The sequence below is a fragment of the Ciconia boyciana genome, chromosome 18, assembly GCF_034638445.1.
Source record: "Ciconia boyciana chromosome 18, ASM3463844v1, whole genome shotgun sequence".
NCBI lineage: Eukaryota > Metazoa > Chordata > Aves > Ciconiiformes > Ciconiidae > Ciconia > Ciconia boyciana.
Genome location: NC_132951.1, coordinates 7,379,324 through 7,395,099, shown reverse-complemented (window position 1 = coordinate 7,395,099; position 15,776 = coordinate 7,379,324). Strand labels below are relative to the sequence as shown.

General features: G+C 68.1%; 3 protein-coding genes across 8 annotated transcripts; all 3 read left to right on the top strand.

Annotated features, from left to right (window-relative positions):
* Positions 1-2,861, top strand: ST6GALNAC4 (ST6 N-acetylgalactosaminide alpha-2,6-sialyltransferase 4). 2 transcript variants are annotated; one of them, XM_072882717.1, is made up of 6 exons: positions 1-155; positions 492-568; positions 942-1,112; positions 1,271-1,683; positions 1,817-1,924; positions 2,007-2,861. In XM_072882717.1, the coding sequence occupies exons 2-6, from the start codon at positions 557-559 to the stop codon at positions 2,194-2,196; spliced, it is 894 nt and encodes a 297-aa protein (XP_072738818.1). In that variant the 5' UTR covers positions 1-155; positions 492-556; the 3' UTR covers positions 2,197-2,861. The 2 variants fall into 2 exon arrangements, with proteins under 2 accessions (XP_072738818.1, XP_072738819.1); XM_072882718.1 differs by lacking the exon at positions 942-1,112.
* Positions 2,862-3,841: 980 nt separating this feature from the next.
* ST6GALNAC6 (ST6 N-acetylgalactosaminide alpha-2,6-sialyltransferase 6) lies at positions 3,842-7,348 on the top strand. 4 transcript variants are annotated; one of them, XM_072883162.1, is made up of 7 exons: positions 3,843-4,090; positions 4,541-4,684; positions 5,680-5,744; positions 5,876-6,055; positions 6,254-6,651; positions 6,828-6,935; positions 7,013-7,348. In XM_072883162.1, exons 3-7 carry the CDS (start codon positions 5,730-5,732, stop codon positions 7,200-7,202), a joined length of 891 nt encoding a protein of 296 aa, XP_072739263.1. In that variant the 5' UTR covers positions 3,843-4,090; positions 4,541-4,684; positions 5,680-5,729; the 3' UTR covers positions 7,203-7,348. The 4 variants fall into 4 exon arrangements, with proteins under 4 accessions (XP_072739264.1, XP_072739263.1, XP_072739262.1 ...); XM_072883161.1 differs by having other exon boundaries at positions 3,843-4,131; XM_072883163.1 differs by lacking the exon at positions 4,541-4,684 and having other exon boundaries at positions 3,842-4,131.
* Positions 7,349-7,448: 100 nt separating this feature from the next.
* Positions 7,449-14,273, top strand: AK1 (adenylate kinase 1). 2 transcript variants are annotated; one of them, XM_072883164.1, is made up of 7 exons: positions 7,449-8,566; positions 10,927-10,969; positions 11,972-12,007; positions 12,557-12,720; positions 12,940-13,056; positions 13,533-13,724; positions 14,040-14,273. In XM_072883164.1, the coding sequence occupies exons 1-7, from the start codon at positions 8,363-8,365 to the stop codon at positions 14,103-14,105; spliced, it is 822 nt and encodes a 273-aa protein (XP_072739265.1). In that variant the 5' UTR covers positions 7,449-8,362; the 3' UTR covers positions 14,106-14,273. The 2 variants fall into 2 exon arrangements, with proteins under 2 accessions (XP_072739265.1, XP_072739266.1); XM_072883165.1 differs by lacking the exon at positions 7,449-8,566 and adding an exon at positions 9,009-9,102.
* The last annotated feature ends 1,503 nt before the right edge of the window (positions 14,274-15,776 follow it).

The window sequence follows — 15,776 nt, the reverse complement described above, 5'->3', positions numbered from 1 at the left end:
CAGGGCCGGGGCCGGGCGGGGGCGGTCCCGGTCCCGGCAGTGCCCGCTCGGCTCCGCTCCGCCCCGCCGCGGCCCCGCCAGCCCCAGCCCGGTGCCGCCCGGCCGGGATGCGGGGAGCGGCGGGGAGCGGCGCCGCCGCGGGGGCTCCGGGCGCGGTGAGTGGGGCCGGTACCGGGGGCCGGGGCCGCCCCTCCCCGGGCCCCGGCCCCGGCCCGGGGGGGGGCGGGCCCTGCACCCGCGGGGCCCCGCGGCGGGACGGGGCACACGGGGGTGGGGTGGTGTCCGGGGCATGGGGAGGTCCCAGACTCGGGGGGGTCCCGGGGTACTCCCGGCCCCGGGGGGTCCCGGCACAAGGCATGGGGGGGGGGGGGCGGGGGGGAACGACCTGGGGCACTGGGGAGAGGGGAGTTCCCGCTGGGAGACCCCCCCCCCTCGGGGGTCCCCTGTGCCCCCCCTCGCCGGTGCCGCCGCTGAGCCTGCTCTGCATGCAGGGTGCGAGCCCCCGCCTCCCGGCTGACCCCCGGACCCTGCCGGGCGGCCCGCCGGCCCGCCGAGGATGAAGACGCTGGTGAGTACCCGCTGGGACGGAGGGTGCGGGGCCCCGGCGGGCACGAGGGGCCGGGGGGACCCCGGCAGCACCGGGGGGGCCGCTCGCCCCGACAGCAGCGCGGGGGGAGGCCGCAGGCTGGCAGCTGCCGGTCCCCGCAGGCAGCACGGAGCCCCGGCCCCGAGCAGGGCCGCCCGGCGCGGGGGCCATGGCCGCCTGCAGGAAGCGAGCGAGGCGCAGGCACCCGGCGCTCCCCGCTGCGGCTCCTCGCCGCGCCCCGGCACCCGCCTCCGAGAGGCTGCTCCTGCCGCCCTGCACCGCGGGGCCGCCTGCGTCCGACGCGGGGCTGGAGCACTTGGCCAGGCCTGGAGAAACCTCCCCGCTCCGCTTCCAGGTCCGGCTCTTCCTAACGCTGGTGTGCGTGGCGGTGGTCGCCGTGCTGTACGTCCTGCTGTGCTCCCACGCCTGCCTGCGGCCCTGCTGCTGGGCCCCGGGGGAGCGGGGCAGCCCCGTGGCACCCACCAGCCTCAGCTTCCGGGGGTACAGCCGCGTCCCCGACGGGAAGGTGCGTGGGGATGGGACAGGGCTGGGGCTCGTGGGACAGCTCGACCCACCCGTGCCTCGGTTTCCCCTTCCGTAGGGAAGGGCAGATGGGGCTGCGGCACGTCCAGCCGCTGCGGGAGGGAAGGGGGAGCCGATGGCTGATGGTGTGTCTCCCCGCAGCCACTGGAGCGAGCGCTGTGCCGCCGCTGCGCCGTTGTCTCCAGCTCGGGGCAGATGCTGGGCTCACGCCTGGGACAGGCCATCGACGGGCTGGAGTGCGTCCTGCGCATGAACCACGCCCCCACCGCCGGCTACGAGGAGGACGTGGGGGTGCGGAGCACCATCCGGGTGGTGTCGCACACCAGCGTCCCGCTGCTGCTGAGGAACCAGCCCTACTTCTTCCAGCAGTCCCGGGAGACCCTCTACGTCATTTGGGGGCCAGCGAAGAAGATGGGCCGGGAGAAGGTGGGCTCGACCTACCAGGCGCTGCTGAAGGTGGTGGAGATGTACCCCCACCTGCAGGTCTATACCCTGACTGAGGAGAAGATGACGTATTGCGACAACGTCTTCCAGAACGAGACAGGGAAGAACAGGTACCGCCGGCTCCCGAGGAGCCCCCGTTGGGTCCCTCTGCCATAGCACCCGGCCCCCCTATCAGACACCTATAGCCCAGCTGGGACGGCAGCACCGTGCCACCCGCTCCAGCGTGGCTGCGGTGCTTTGCAGGATGAAGTCCGGCTCCTTCCTGAGCACGGGCTGGTTCACCATGATCCTGGCCATGGAGCTGTGTGAGCAGATCTGCGTCTTTGGCATGGTCAGCGACAGCTACTGCAGGTGCGCGGGGGGCAGCAGGGGCGGGCGCGGGGCGGCCCGGTGTCCCCTCAAGTCTCACGCCCACCCCGTCCCCTCCCAACAGGGAGAAGAACCACTCGAGCGTGCCCTACCACTACTTCGAGAAGGGCCGGCTGGACGAGTGCAGGATGTACCTGGTGCACGAGCAAGCCCGCCGCGCCGGGCACCGCTTCATCACCGAGAAAGCCATCTTCTCCCGCTGGTCCAAGAGGAGGAACATCACCTTCACCCACCCATCCTGGGCAGGCGGGTAGGGTGCCAGCCGTGGAGTGAGGCAGCGGGGACGCCGGCATCAAGGTGGTTCTCATCCTGCAATGAAGTGTCTCGGCTCTGCCAGTGCCATGGTTGAAGCCTTTTGCCGTGCCACGGAGCGGGGAGTCTCCGTCTCCACAGAGGCAGGGCTGGTTCCCCCAGCCAGTGGATGGGCTGGGACCCCCCATGTCGGTGCACAGGGGGCATGAGCTGGACCCACGGAGCCCCATCAGCCCTGAACACCTGCCCGGATGGACCCAGGGCGACCACCATGAAGGTTTTCCACCCACTCTACCAGGATGAATATTTAATGCGGGATTAAACAGTCACACTGCTGGGCTCCAACACGACACGAGGTGGGAGAGCTCGGCCTCACCAGGGCCACGAGCTGGTGCCTCTCCCAGGGATGAACCTCCACCATGGTCCTTGCCCCACTTGCACCCTGAGACCCGGCACTGGGTGTGGGCTGCAGGGAGCCGGGTCCGGGCTCCCCCATCCTGCTGCCTTCTGCTGCTCCGTGCTCGGGCAGGTCCCTGCAGTCCCTTGCATCCCCCCAGCTGGGAAGCCCAGGGGCCACATGCGCCCCGGGGGCTCCAGGTTGCCTTGTCACAAGTGCCCTTGGATTCAGACCAAAGCAAACGTGGCCATTAAAAGCATTTTTAAGTTGGTGGTGCCCTGTGCTGTGCCCCTTGCGGCTGCGGGACGTGGGGGACGGCAGCTGGTCGCAGGGCTGCGCTGTCCTGCTCTCCTGCCAGGCTATAAATAAGGGAGGGAGGTGACAAGGGGGTAGAGCTGAGCCTGAGCACGGAGGAGGGTGCCAAAAGCCGGCAGTCAAGATTATTTCGGAACCAGCAGCTGCGTCTCCGCAGGACAGGCACTGGCCCTGGTGTGGATTTCGTGCTGGGGCCAGGGTGGTCCTCAGTCCCACAGGGCTCAGTGCTGCCGGGCTGCAGGCAAGATGGCTGCCAGCTCCAGCATCCCCAGAGAGATGGGGCATGGCACGGGCACCTGTGCGGCCCTGAGCCCAGCTGCACGGGGTTGCCACAGCAGCTCTTGGAACCCCTTACAGGTGCCATGTGTTTGGGTGGGCCCAGCAGTGGCTGGGGGGCGGGGGCAGGCAGGAGGGGCAGACAGATCTGTGTTTGCTCCCATTTGAGCTGAGGCCAAGTGCTGGGGTCAAGTGAGGAGCGAGTCGGCTGGGACCTGGGGATGCTGCCAGGATGGCTTCCTGCGGGCGAGCGCCAACAGAAGAGCCTGCGGAGCTTTGTCAGGTGCTCCAGCTGCCGCAGCCCCACGCCAGGAAGGGCATCACCAGCCCAGCAGAGCCAAAATCCCTCTGGATGGGGATGGCCTGGTCATCCTGGACAAAAAGGCCTGGCCAAAATCCCGCAGCGGGGATGCAGGTCCTGGTCAGCGGTGGAGTCCCCTCCTCGCCCCACGAAATCCCCCAGAGAGGGGCCCTGGGCTGCCGGGCCAGTGCGGGGGAGGCCGCGGCATCCCAACAACGTGGCCCTGCGCCCGGCAGCGGGTCAGGCACCACGTGCTGCTCCTGGCACTCGCGGGCAGCGCTGCCGCCCGCCCCGGTGCCCTCGGGGGCGGGACGGGACGGGCCAGGCCGGGCCGCAGGGGCGGGAGCAGCCCTGGCCTGCCCCGTCGGGGCCCGGCGCGGGGAGGGCGGCGCTAGGACCCCCGCGGCGCTCCTGTCCCCGCGGGCGGCGCTAGGACCCCCGCGGCCCTCCCCGGTCCCGGGCGGCGCGCGGCTCCCGGGGCTCCGTGCGCGCGCGGCGGCGGCCCCGGGCCGGGCGGTAGCGGGACCGGCATCGGCAGCACCGGGACCGGCAGCGGGACCGGCAGCGGGATCAGCAGCGGGATCGCGGCGCGCTGCGGAGCGGAGCGGTCGGTGGACCGGGCGCGTCCCCTCCGGGCCCGTTTAGCCGGTGCGGGGGGCCCCGACCCGCGGCTCCGGTGCACGGCGGAATGGCGGGAGGGGGACGGGGCGCGCACCGTGCTGGTGCGCGGGGAAGGGGCCGGCTCCTCCCCGCCTGGACGCGGCCGGGCTCCGGCCTGCCCGGCTCCTGCAAAGCGGGGCTGCCGGGGAGGGCCGGCGCTTCCAGGGGTGCGGGGAGGGGAGGGGGCTGCGCCGCGGGGGGCAGGGGTGGTTGCATGCCGGGGTGGGGGAGGATCCGCACGTAGGAATGGAGGAAGGTTCGCGCCCGGGGGGGGGGTGCCGGGGGAAGGGTTTTCACTTCCCGGGATGCAGGAGGGTTTGCATCCGGCGCTGGGGGAACACCGGCACGCGGGGGTGCGGGGCGGGGGCAGCGGGTCCGGACCAGCCCTTCCCCGCAGAGCAGCGATGTGACCCCCGGGACGCGCCATGGCCGCGCTCGCCGGAGGGGCCCGGCGGCCCCCGCGGGGCGCACGGCGCGGAGGAGGAGGTGCCGGACCCCCCGCGCCGCTCGCCGCCCGCTGCAGATGAGAGCCCCTGCCCAGGTAAAGCCCCCGGGGCCCCCGCCGTGGGGTCAGCCGTGGCCTGAGCGCTATGGAGCGAGCGAGGCGGGGTGCAGCGGCAGGAGCGAGGGTCCCGATTCTGCTCCCCAGCCTGTGCGGGGCGAGGCCCCTTTGCCCCAACGTGCCGGGGCTCCCCGGGTGGGTTGGCACCTTCCCAGCCATCGACGCCGGCCCTGAGAGCCCTTCGGGGTCCCCGGTCCCCCCAAGGGTTGAACCCAGGCTGCTGCGTAATTTTCCATCCCTGCTCCCCCCAGGGCAATTAGTAAAGAGGCTTCAATTTTTTTTTAATTTCCAATTGCTCCGAGTATTTCAGGAGCGGCCGTGACTCACTAACGAGGTCTTTAAAAAATAAATTGGGTCAGTCCATTTCTGAGAGCCTGGGCAAGTGGGGGTTCAAGCAGGTCCCCCCGGGGGCGAGCACCCAGGGTGCACCCCGTGTGCCTCGGGCCCCGGGGCTGGAGAGGTCCCTGCCGGCTCCGGCTGGATTTGTGCCCGTGTGTGAGCTGAGTTGCGCAGGTCTCTGTTCCTCTCCCCCCAATCCGAGACGGTTGTTTTAATGGGATTTAATGCGAGCAGCACGTTTACCCTCCCTGACCCTGCGGGTTTGAGCGGCTTCAGCCCCGCCGGCGGGGGATAATCCCTCCCGGCAGCGTAGCCTGCCGCAGGGATCTCTCCTGCCACGGGGATCTCCCCGGCACGAGCCGCGGTCAGGTTTGGCTCCTTGGCACTGCAGAGCTCGCCTAACCTCTGCCCACGGCGTTTCCCTTCCCCGTACCGGTGCCAGGGGTTTGTCCTCCCCTTGAAAGTGGGACCCAGGGATGGCGCTGGGTGCCCACCCCGCAGGGCTCTGCTCTGGCACAGCCAAGCCGGGCTGCCCGGCAGCTCATCCCGTATCCCCGCCAGCCCAGCAGTCTGGGGATGGGACCCCAAGCGTGGTGGCGAGGGGCTGGTGCTGGGGGTGACCGCGTGCCTTGCAGGTGCTCGCGGGACGCCGGCGATCGCTGTGCACTGAGGCCGTCACAAAGACATGAGTGGCAGCACGGTGAGTGCCAGGGCATCTCTCTGGGGACAGCAGGCATCTCTCTGGGGACACCCGGCATCCCGCTGGAGGTGCCACCGGGAGCGGGGCTGGATGCCGATGCCTGTGGGCTGACGGTCTCCCCCTGCCCGCAGAGCCAGCGCGCCGCCGCCCTGGGTGTCCTCTTTGCCCTGATCATGTTGCTGATCATCTACAGCTCCGGCAGCAGGAACGAGGTCTTCCCCTACAGCCGCCTGCGGGGCAGAGCCCGCCGGCCCCCCAACCTCAAGAAATGGGGGGTGAAAAGCGGGTACCTGCCCGTCTGTGGGAACAAGGTACGAGCTGGGTGGCGGGGTCCAGCCTTGGTAGTGGGCACAGGATCCGACCCTCTGCCGATGTCCTGCCAAATTGTCCCCTCCGATGGGACAGTGGCTCTGCAGGGGACGGCAGTGCCTTGTCCTCTGTCCCAGCTCCATCCTTCTCTGCTGGGTCGCAGTGATACCAAAAATCACCTGCTCACTTGTGGTCCCCAGACCCTGACTGCCCGCTGCCACCAGTGCGTCGTTGTCACCAGCTCCAGCCACCTCCTGGGCACCCACCTGGGTACGGCCATCAACGGGGCCGAGTGCACCATCCGCATGAACGATGCTCCCACCACCGGCTACGAGGTTGACGTGGGCAACAAGACCAGCTTCCGGGTGGTGGCCCACTCCAGCCTCTACCGCGTCCTCAAGCGACCCCAGGAGTTCGTCAACAAGACCCCGGAGACCATCTTCATCTTCTGGGGGCCACCCGCCAAGATGCAGAAGAGCCTCCTGAAAATCATCCAACGTGTCAGCGCGTCCTTCCCCAACATGACGGCCTACGTCGTCTCCCCCAGCCGCATGAAGCAGTTTGATGACCTGTTTCGGGGGGAGACGGGGAAGGACAGGTACCTCAGAGCCACCTCCTGTGCCGTGTCCCCCCCCTTTTCTGGGTCCCCGGGGCAGAGCTGGCTCTTGGGTCTGCTCCCTGGCTGTGGCACCAGACTGGGGGGTCCCTGTGGCAGGTTGGGGACCCTGGGGGGGTCCGTCACCCACGTCACCTTGCCCCCGTTCTCCTCCCCAGGGAGAAGTCGCGCTCGTGGCTCAGCACCGGCTGGTTCACCATGGTGATTGCGGTGGAGCTGTGCGACGCCGTCCACGTCTACGGCATGGTGCCACCCAACTACTGTGGGTAAGGAGACCCCCGAGCTCCCACCCTGGCCCCCTAGCCCCACTGTGGGGCTCACCCCACGCTTCCCCCCCCCGCAGCCACCGGCCCCCGCCCCGCCGCCTGCCCTACCACTACTACGAGCCAAAGGGCCCCGACGAGTGCACAACCTACATCCACAACGAGCGGAGCCGCAAGGGCAACCACCATCGCTTCATCACCGAGAAGCGAGTCTTCGCCAGCTGGGCCGGCCTCTACAACATCACCTTCTCCCACCCCGCCTGGCCCTAGGGGCTGCCCCCCCCCAGCCGGGCAGACCCCTGGAGCTGGGATGGATGGGGGTTCCCCTGCATCCCCCTGGGAGTGGGGAGCAGTGGGAGCCAGGCATCGGGGTGCCACTGGGTGCCTCCCACATGACCACCACCGTTGTGTACGGTGGCTCCTCGCACCTGGGATGTGTTGGGTTTTGAGCTGTTTTTTGGGGGGGCCAGGTGGTGAGTGCAGGGTTTGGGGTGTCCCCCTCCTCCGTGGGTAGGAGGCACGGGGGTGAGATCCTGCCGATCCTGGTCCAGGCGCGTAGCAGCCCCTGCGAGCGCATGGGGGGGTGCCGGGTCCCCTCAGCTCGGTTTGGGGTTGCATCACTTTTGGGGCTACCGCAGAGACTGTTTTCCCCAACCCCCTGGGTGGGGGGACTTCATCTTGGGGCTCAGCCCCCCTCTGCCGTCCCCAGCACCCCAATCCCAGTGCACAGGCATCCTTCCCTCAGCAGAACCCCACAGTTTTCGGTGGGACACAGCCACCCTCAGTGCCCCAGCACCCCAAAAACACCTAGCCCCTCCCAGCACCGCTGCACCCCACACCCACACTGTCAAAACCTTTTCTAACCGAGCGATGGGATTTTGGGGGGCTTCTGTTTTTGCCTCCCCACTTCTGGTCCCAGGGTTTGTATTTGGGTTTCCAGGCCGAAGGAGCAAGCGGGGGCTGCTCATCAGTGGTAACGAAGGGGCCCGGCAGCAGCCTGCGGCTGGCTCCTCATCATTTATTAACCGCTTATAAACTATTTAGAAGTGAGCACATAGCGGGGGGGCTGGCAGTGGCCCTTGGCACCTTGTGGCTGGGGGAGGATTTTTTTTATTAATTTCTCAGCAGCAGAGAAGTGGGTTTGGGGAAAATAGCTAAATACGGTGTGTTTGGGTGCTGAGCCCTGGCAGGGCTCTGTGCCTCAGTTTCCCTCTGGCTGTGGCCCGTCCCCATCGCAGTGCTGGGGGACGCTGCGGGGCGCCTGCGTTTTGTAATGGTTTGTACAGGAATAAATATTGCTGCAGTCTGTTGCCTTGGGCCCTGGCTCTGGGCTGAGTTTTTGGGGCTGGGCAGCGGGTGCCGGCCGTGCCATCGCAGGGGGTCTCGGGACCCCCAGCCCACAGCGGTGCTGGCCCTGGGCGCTCAGGGGGATGCGGGAAGGGGACCGGTGTGTCCGGGTGGGACCCGTGTCCGGCGGCCGGACAGCCCCAGCTGTGAGCCATCCCCCCCGCCTGCCCTGGAGCAGGTGGCAGCTGAGACCTCCCCAACTCGTGTCACCCCCAGCCAGCTGCCCTGGGGTCCCGGGGCCTTGGGATGAGGACTCTGCAGCCACGGAGGAGGAGGAGGAAAGGCAGGTAAGGCCACTGCACCCCCGGGGCTTTACCCCCCCCCCCCCGCCCAGGTTTGGCAGGGTGGGGGTGCCAGCCGGGGTGCTGTGGGGGGACGGGGACATGGGGACAGGGGTGGGGACAGCTGTCCCCTCCGAGGAGCCGGGAGAGGAGGCGCGGGGAGCCCCGGGGATACCTCGGGGACCCCAAGTCCAGCAGGGTGGAGGCTCCCCACGCAGATGGGGAAACTGAGGCACGGGGGGGGGGCGGGGGGGGCGACGCCGGCGCAGCGCAGCCCCCCCCCCCGGGGGGGGCCCGCACCCCTCGGCCGTGCCGGGGTTAACCGCACCCCTTCCCCCAGCCCCCCCCGCCGGGAGGACCGATGCTGCGGGGGGCGGCGCCGGTTCCCTGCCCGTCCCCTGCCCGTCCCCTGCCCGTCGCCTGCCCGCTGGGCGGCAGAGACCCGCTCCCGGCATGCACCGCGGCGCAGCGATCTATATATAGCGGTAAAAATCGCCGGGCAGGACCGCAGGCAGCTGCCCGGCCCCGGCCCGCGCCCAGAGGTCAGTGTCCCCCGGTGTGTCCCCCCGGTGTGTCCCCCCGGTGTCCCCCCGGCCCCGGGGGTCCCGGTGCCGCAGCCCCTCCCGGCCCCGGCTTTGGCGGAGGGGGGGGGTTCACTGCGGCATCGGCGTTTGGGGGGGGCTCATGGGGGGCCCGGTGCTGCCCGGCCGGCCCCTGCCCCCGGGGGGGCTGGCAGCACCGGCTGGGAACGGGGAGCGCTGCAGGGGTGCGGGGGGTTTGCATGGGGTGCTGGGGGCATTGGTGCTGAGGCACTTGCATGGGCGCTGGAAGCATTGCATGGGTGCTGGGGGGCTTGCAGGGGTGCTGGAGCCATTGCATGGGTGCTGGGGGGCTTGCAGGGGTGCTGGAGCCATTGCAGGGGTGCTGGAGCCATTGCAGGGGTGCTGGGGGCTTGCATGGGTGCTGGAGCCATTGCATGGGTGCTGGGGGGCTTGCATGGGTGCTGGAGCCATTGCATGGGTGCTGGGGGGCTTGCATGGGTGCTGGAGCCATTGCATGGGTGCTGGAGCCATTGCATGGGTGCTGGGGGCTTGCATGGGTGCTGGAGCCATTGCATGGGTGCTGGGGGCTTGCAGGGGGTGCTGGAGGGGTTGCAGGGGTGCTGGAGCAGCCCAGTCCTGGGTCTGGGGTCCCGGCGGGGGAGCTGGATGCCGATGGGTGGGGGTGGGGGACGGGTGGGTTGGAGCTGGCGGGGGGTGAGGTTGGTGGGAGCACCCTGGGATGCATCTCGTGATGGCCTTTGTTGGGGAGTCCCAGGCAACACTGCACCCCCCACCCAGCCCCCTCCCCAGCCCCGACCCGCTGGGCTCCCCGGTCGGCACCCACTCCCCACCTCCTCAGGGCCACGCACCTCCACATCACCCGCACCCTGCACCCATGGGCCCAGCGCTGTGCTGGATCAGGCCCTGAGCCTGCACCGAGAGCCAGGGCTGCCCCCAGCCCCCCGTGGCCCCACCAAGGTCGGTGTCAGCAGTCCTAGGGCTCAGCACCCCCCACAATTAGGGACCCCGGGGGTCCTGCACCCTCCCGGTGCAGGACCGGAGCACCCAGACGCCACGGGGGCCATCCCAGGTCTTCGGCCCCGCAGCGCAGGTGGGACGTGACCCAGTGCCGGTTTCAGCCCAGCCATACTTAGCCCCTGCCCTTTCCCGGCTGTAACTCGACCTCGTCAGCGGCCGCCAGCTCGTTTGGCTGCGGGAAGCAGCACCATCCCAGCACCCCGTCCAGCCGGTTTGGGGTGACGCGCTGTGGCCAAGCAGGTCGGGTGCTGCGGGGCTGGGTGCGGGCAGGCAGGGTGGCCAAACTCCCCCCCGAGGTGATGGGGGTGCAATGGGATGCTGCAAGCCCCCCCTTAGGGCACCCCCCAAAAAAAAAAAGCCTATGGGGAGCTGGGGAGATGCTGCCTCCATCACTCGGTGTCCTGGTGACACCGGTCAACCCAAGCCGGTTTCCGGCTGGCAGGTAGCACCCCAGGCACAGGGATGTGGTCAGGGCAGGGGAGGAAGCCGGTAACGTCACCATGCGTCACCTGGCATGGGGAAGCCCTCACCGCAGCCGGATGGGTGGGTGGCTGCCGGGAGCCAGGCAGGTGATGGCCGTGGGAGCAGAGGTCCCCAGCTCCCTGTTTTAGGGCCAAGCCGGGGGTTGGGCCGTTGGCGGGGCAGAAGACCCAACCCCGGCTTGGCCATGGAGCTGGGCACCGGCATGGCAGGGAAGGGAGAGCCCTTGTCTCCCCAGACCCCAGCCTTGGGGACCCCATGTCCCCTCCGTGCTGAGTTGTTCATCCTGCTCTTCTTCCCTTGCAGCCTGAAGCGCTCCTGTGCCTGGACCGCGGCAGCATGTCGACAGGTGAGTGCTCCGTCCGCCTTGCGTCCATCCCTCCTGCATCCATCTGCTTTGCGTCCGTCCTCTTTGTCCCCCCTGTGTCCACCCCTTTGTCCCCCCTGCATCCATCCCCCCTGCATCCCCCTTGTATCCGTCCCCCCTAAATCCATCCCCCTTACACGCATCCCCTCGGTCCCCTTTACATCCCTCCTCTCCATCCCCCTTCCATCCCTCCCGTATGTCCCCCCAAACATCCCTCCCCTCTGTCCATCCCCCACATCCCTCCAGCCCCCCATGTACCCCATGTCCCCTCGGTCCCCACCAGCCGCTTGGCTCTGTCCCCAGCCCCAGGGATCGCCAGGTGCCGGAGGAGTTGAAATTTCAGCCGGCTGTAATCAGGAGATGGGAAAGCGGCCCCAGAGCAGCTCGGCTTTATTTTTAGTTCTGCCTCGCCCCGCGGCATCGCACCCCGGCATCGCCCTGCGCCGTGGCTGGGCCGGATCCCGCAGGTGGTGCAGGACCCTGCGCCTGGGTGCTCGGCAGGGGACAGGATGGTTAGTGCCACCTGCACGTCCGCCACCAGGCCCAGGGACCGACACGGGTCAGTCACATCAGGCGCTCGAGGTGGCCATGCCAAGCTGAGCCTGCCACAGCCCCCGTTAGCCCACCAGGGTGACAAGGTGGCCGCATGGACGGATGTGGCCGGTCCTCGCCCGCAGTGGAGCTGTGGACAGTGACCGTCTCCAGGACACCATGTGGCAGTGGGATTCTAGCCCCGCGGCCGAGGCACCATGGGGTCTTTGTGCTCAGCCATGTCCAGCCCGGCCGTCTCGACCTGCCCAGGTGACGAGGACGAGGGGGACACGCGGCTGCTTCCCTCTCCACCTTCCCCCCCCAGGGCTCTGGGATTGGTCCCCTCCATCCCCGGGGGTGCCTGCCCCAGATCTGGCACCCCCCGGGGACACCTCACTCCCCAGCGGGCTTTCTGGCTTTTGATAATTGTTTTTTTTTCTTTCTCTTCTCCAGAAAAACTCAAGCACCACAAAATCATCTTCGTGGTGGGTAAGTTGCTGTATGGGTCCTGCCACCGGCAGGGTCAAGGCCACAGCGCGGCCCCCTGTCCCCGTGCCTCCAGGGTTGGGGGGCTGCGGGGAGCAGCCAGTGCCCAGGGCTGGGGAGCCAAGGCTGGAGGCTGTGGGACCTCGGCTGTCCCCAGGCACTGTGGGGTGGCCGTGGCTCCAGCCTGGCTTCCTCAGGGCCGTGGTGGGGTATGTCGGGACCAGGAGGGCACCTCTGGCTGGGCATAGGGTGGCAGCATCTAGGGCGATGTGACAGTAAACACCTGGGGGTGATGTCCTGGGTGCCGTCAGGCAGTGGTGATGTCCTCGGTGCTGATGAGGTGGTGATGGCCAGGTGCCAATGGGACAGTGATGTCCTGGGTGCTGATGGGGTGGTGACACCCTGGGTGCCACCAGGTGCTGGGCTTGGGGATGCTGTCCCCCATCTCACCAGGCTCTGGGGTCTCCTGTGGGTCTGTGCTGCTGCTTCCATGTACCCCTCCAGCTCCTTACCCATGGCTTGGGGCACATGTGGCCCTCGTGTGACTTGCAGGTGGCCCTGGCTCAGGGAAGGGGACCCAGTGTGAGAAGATCGTGCAGAAGTATGGCTACACCCACCTGTCCACGGGGGACCTGCTGCGGGCGGAGGTCAGCTCAGGCTCGGAGCGGGGCAAGAAGCTGCAGGCCATCATGGAGAAGGGCGAGCTGGTGCCCCTGGTGAGTCCACATGGGCCGCCGGCTGTGGCACAGTGGGGCGTGCAGGCAGGGGTGGCTGTGGGGACACCAGACGCCACGGTGAAGGTTGGCACATGGCCCAGGGATGCCTCCGTCCTTGCCACCCCTGGAGGGGTTTGCAGCAAGGATTGGGCGCGCTGGGTGCTGGGGGGGCCACGTTGTCCCACATCAGCCCTGGCAGCCCTGTTCCCTCCTCCCCAGGACACGGTGCTGGACATGCTGCGGGACGCCATGGTGGCCAAAGCGGACGTGTCCAAGGGCTTCCTCATCGATGGCTACCCCCGCGAGGTGAAGCAGGGAGAGGAGTTTGAGAAGAAGGTGAGGGCTGACGCCATGCCATGCCATGCCACGCCACGCCACGCCACCCACCATCCATGCAGAGGGTCTCCATGGTGCCAGCAGCAGCCCAGCCTCCCCATCCCAGCAAAGATCCCATCCCAACAGGGTCTAAACTGGGCACCGTCCCAGCCAGCAGGTCCCCCTGCCTTGGGGACAGCCTGCACCCAGAGCACGGTGGAGGGGGACATCTCTCCGGGGTGTCCTCAGAGGATGACCACAGTGCTGGCGTGATGGTGATGGCAGAGAGCCAGGGCTTGGCCACGGTGTCCCTGTGCCTCCCCCTGCATGGGTCTGGGGGCCACCAGTGGCCCAGTGGCCCCTAGACCCATGCGGAGGAAGGCAGAGGATGGTGTGGGGACATCTGTGACCCCCATGCTTATCGCCACCATCTCCCCAAAGCAAACAGGACCCATGCCGGCTCGGCATGGTGACGACAATGTCCCCCCTGCCCACAGATTGCCCCCCCCACGCTGCTGCTCTACGTGGACGCAGGGAAGGAGACAATGGTGAAACGCCTGCTGAAGCGGGGTGAGACCAGCGGGCGGGTGGATGACAACGAGGAGACCATCAAGAAGCGTTTGGAGACCTACTACAAGGCCACTGAGCCCGTCATTGCCTTCTACAAGAGCAGAGGCATCGTCCGCCAGGTAAGCGGGGACGTGGCCAACGCTGGCACCCTCCAGCCCCGTGGCTCAGGGTCCCAGGGGAGGGGAAATGATGGAAGGGGATGATGAGGGAAGGGGGAAAAACTCAATCCTAGCTCGTTTGGGGTGGGCTTGACCCCTTGGAGCCGGCTGGACCCTCCGGTTCCCGATACAGAGACCCCCTCCAAGGATGGCCCTGCACCCTTTTACCCTAAATTGGCCCCAATTTCTCCGCCTGCGGCCAAAATCCATCCCTGGAAGAGCTCCGGCCGCACCGTCCCCTCAGGTGATCCCCCCAGCTAACCCCTCTGCACCCAGCTCAACGCCGAGGGCTCCGTGGAGGAGGTTTTCCAGCAGGTCTGCTCCCACCTCGACAGGCTGTAGCCGACCCCCGGCCCCGCTCCCCCCAACCCCCCCCAGCACACTCCGGCAGAGACAGCGGAAGCGGCTTTATCCTGTTTTCGTGGACGGAGCCGCGCGGAGGAAATTTCAAGGACATTGTGTTTGGCTCTTTCCCGTCTCTCCCCAGTAAAGTTCACTTTAATGAGTCCAGACTTTATCTTTTTCTTCTGTCGCAGGAAATGAGTTTTTCTTTCCAGAGATTTTTTTTTTTCTCCCCCTTGTCGTCCCGTCCCCCCCCCCCCAACCCCTCTGGAGCTGATTAAGGGCAGGAAGCGGGTGTTTATCCCACCAGGGCAGCGGGATGCTGCGCTCGGAGGAAGGGAGGGAGCATCCCGGCCGCTTGCCCCGGCTTCCCAATCTATAGCCTGCGGGGAGGCTGCGGCCGCATCCTACAGCCAGTCCTGCTCGCCCTGATCCCATCCCTCTTGCTGAACCCCCTTGTGCTCTGGGTGTCCCCCCGGAGACGCGGGCAGCGTCTGAGCCCTGTCCTGCATGTCCATCCCTTCCCCTCCAGGAGCTGGGGGCAGCCGGATTCGGACCCTGCCATGGGCCCAGCCATGCCAGGATGGGGATTTCCACCACTTTCATGCCTTGGCATTTCCTTGTTTCTTTTGGCTGGCAGGGTTTTTTGGGGTACGCGGTGGCTGCAATGTGGTGTTTTGGGGTGGCACAACGCCCGGGAGCAGGGTGCTCCCTGCCCCCCTGCGCCTGGGCGCCCGCTGCCATCGGTGCCACCTCTCAGCCTGGGATGCAGCCTTGTCCCCGGGGGCTGAGGGGTGCGCTGGGGACACCCAGCCGGGCCCAGCCACCAGCGTGGGTGTCCTTGTGGGGGACAGGGTGGGGGTCCTCATGGGGGGTGAGTCGCAGGGCCCTAGCAGACAGACAGTTGGAGGTGCTGGTGTGGGGGATGGGGATTTGGGGGCTCCCCAGGCCCCGAAGAGCTGCCCAGGCACGACACTACGGCAGGGGGGCTGCGGCGGGGCTTGGGGCCGGGGTTTACCCAGCCACGGTGAGGGCAGGAGGCAGTGGAGCCACAACCCCGGCAGGGCCCCCGACCACTCACTTTCAGGCTGCTGGGAGCTGGGCACGGAGCCAGGGGGCTGGGGGGGCCGGGGGGGATGGCAGCGCTGGGGGCAGCCGAGGCCGCGGGGCCGGAGCGGAGGAAGGAAGCGAGCGGGAAAAAACAAAAATCCCCAAGAAGAAAATCCAAACCCGCCAGGCTCCGACGTCAGTCCTGTGCCCGGGGGGCAAAGGATCCAGCAGCAGAGCCCGGGGCGCTGCGGGGAGGCAGCTGGGCGGCCGGGTGGGAAGGATGCAGCCATCCGGCCCCGGCTGGGGCTGGTGGGTGCCCACCTTGTGCCGGTGGGGATGAGGGGACAGGAAGGAGGGGTGGTTTGGGACACTACAGCCGTGCAGCGAGGAGCAGGGTCACCCGTCTCCCTTGTGCATCCAGCCCTCTTTGGGTGTGCTGTGGGCATGCCTCAGTTTCCCCAGGTGGTAAACAGGGTGGTAGGGTGGGGAGGGGGGACACCATGGTGCCCAGCGGGACCAGGCACCCTGCCCTCCTCCCCAGCACGGCCCCTCGGTGCTTGGTGATGGGTCTTTAGATGCTTTTCCTCCGGCTGGAAAGCCCGAGGCCACCCCATAAGCTGC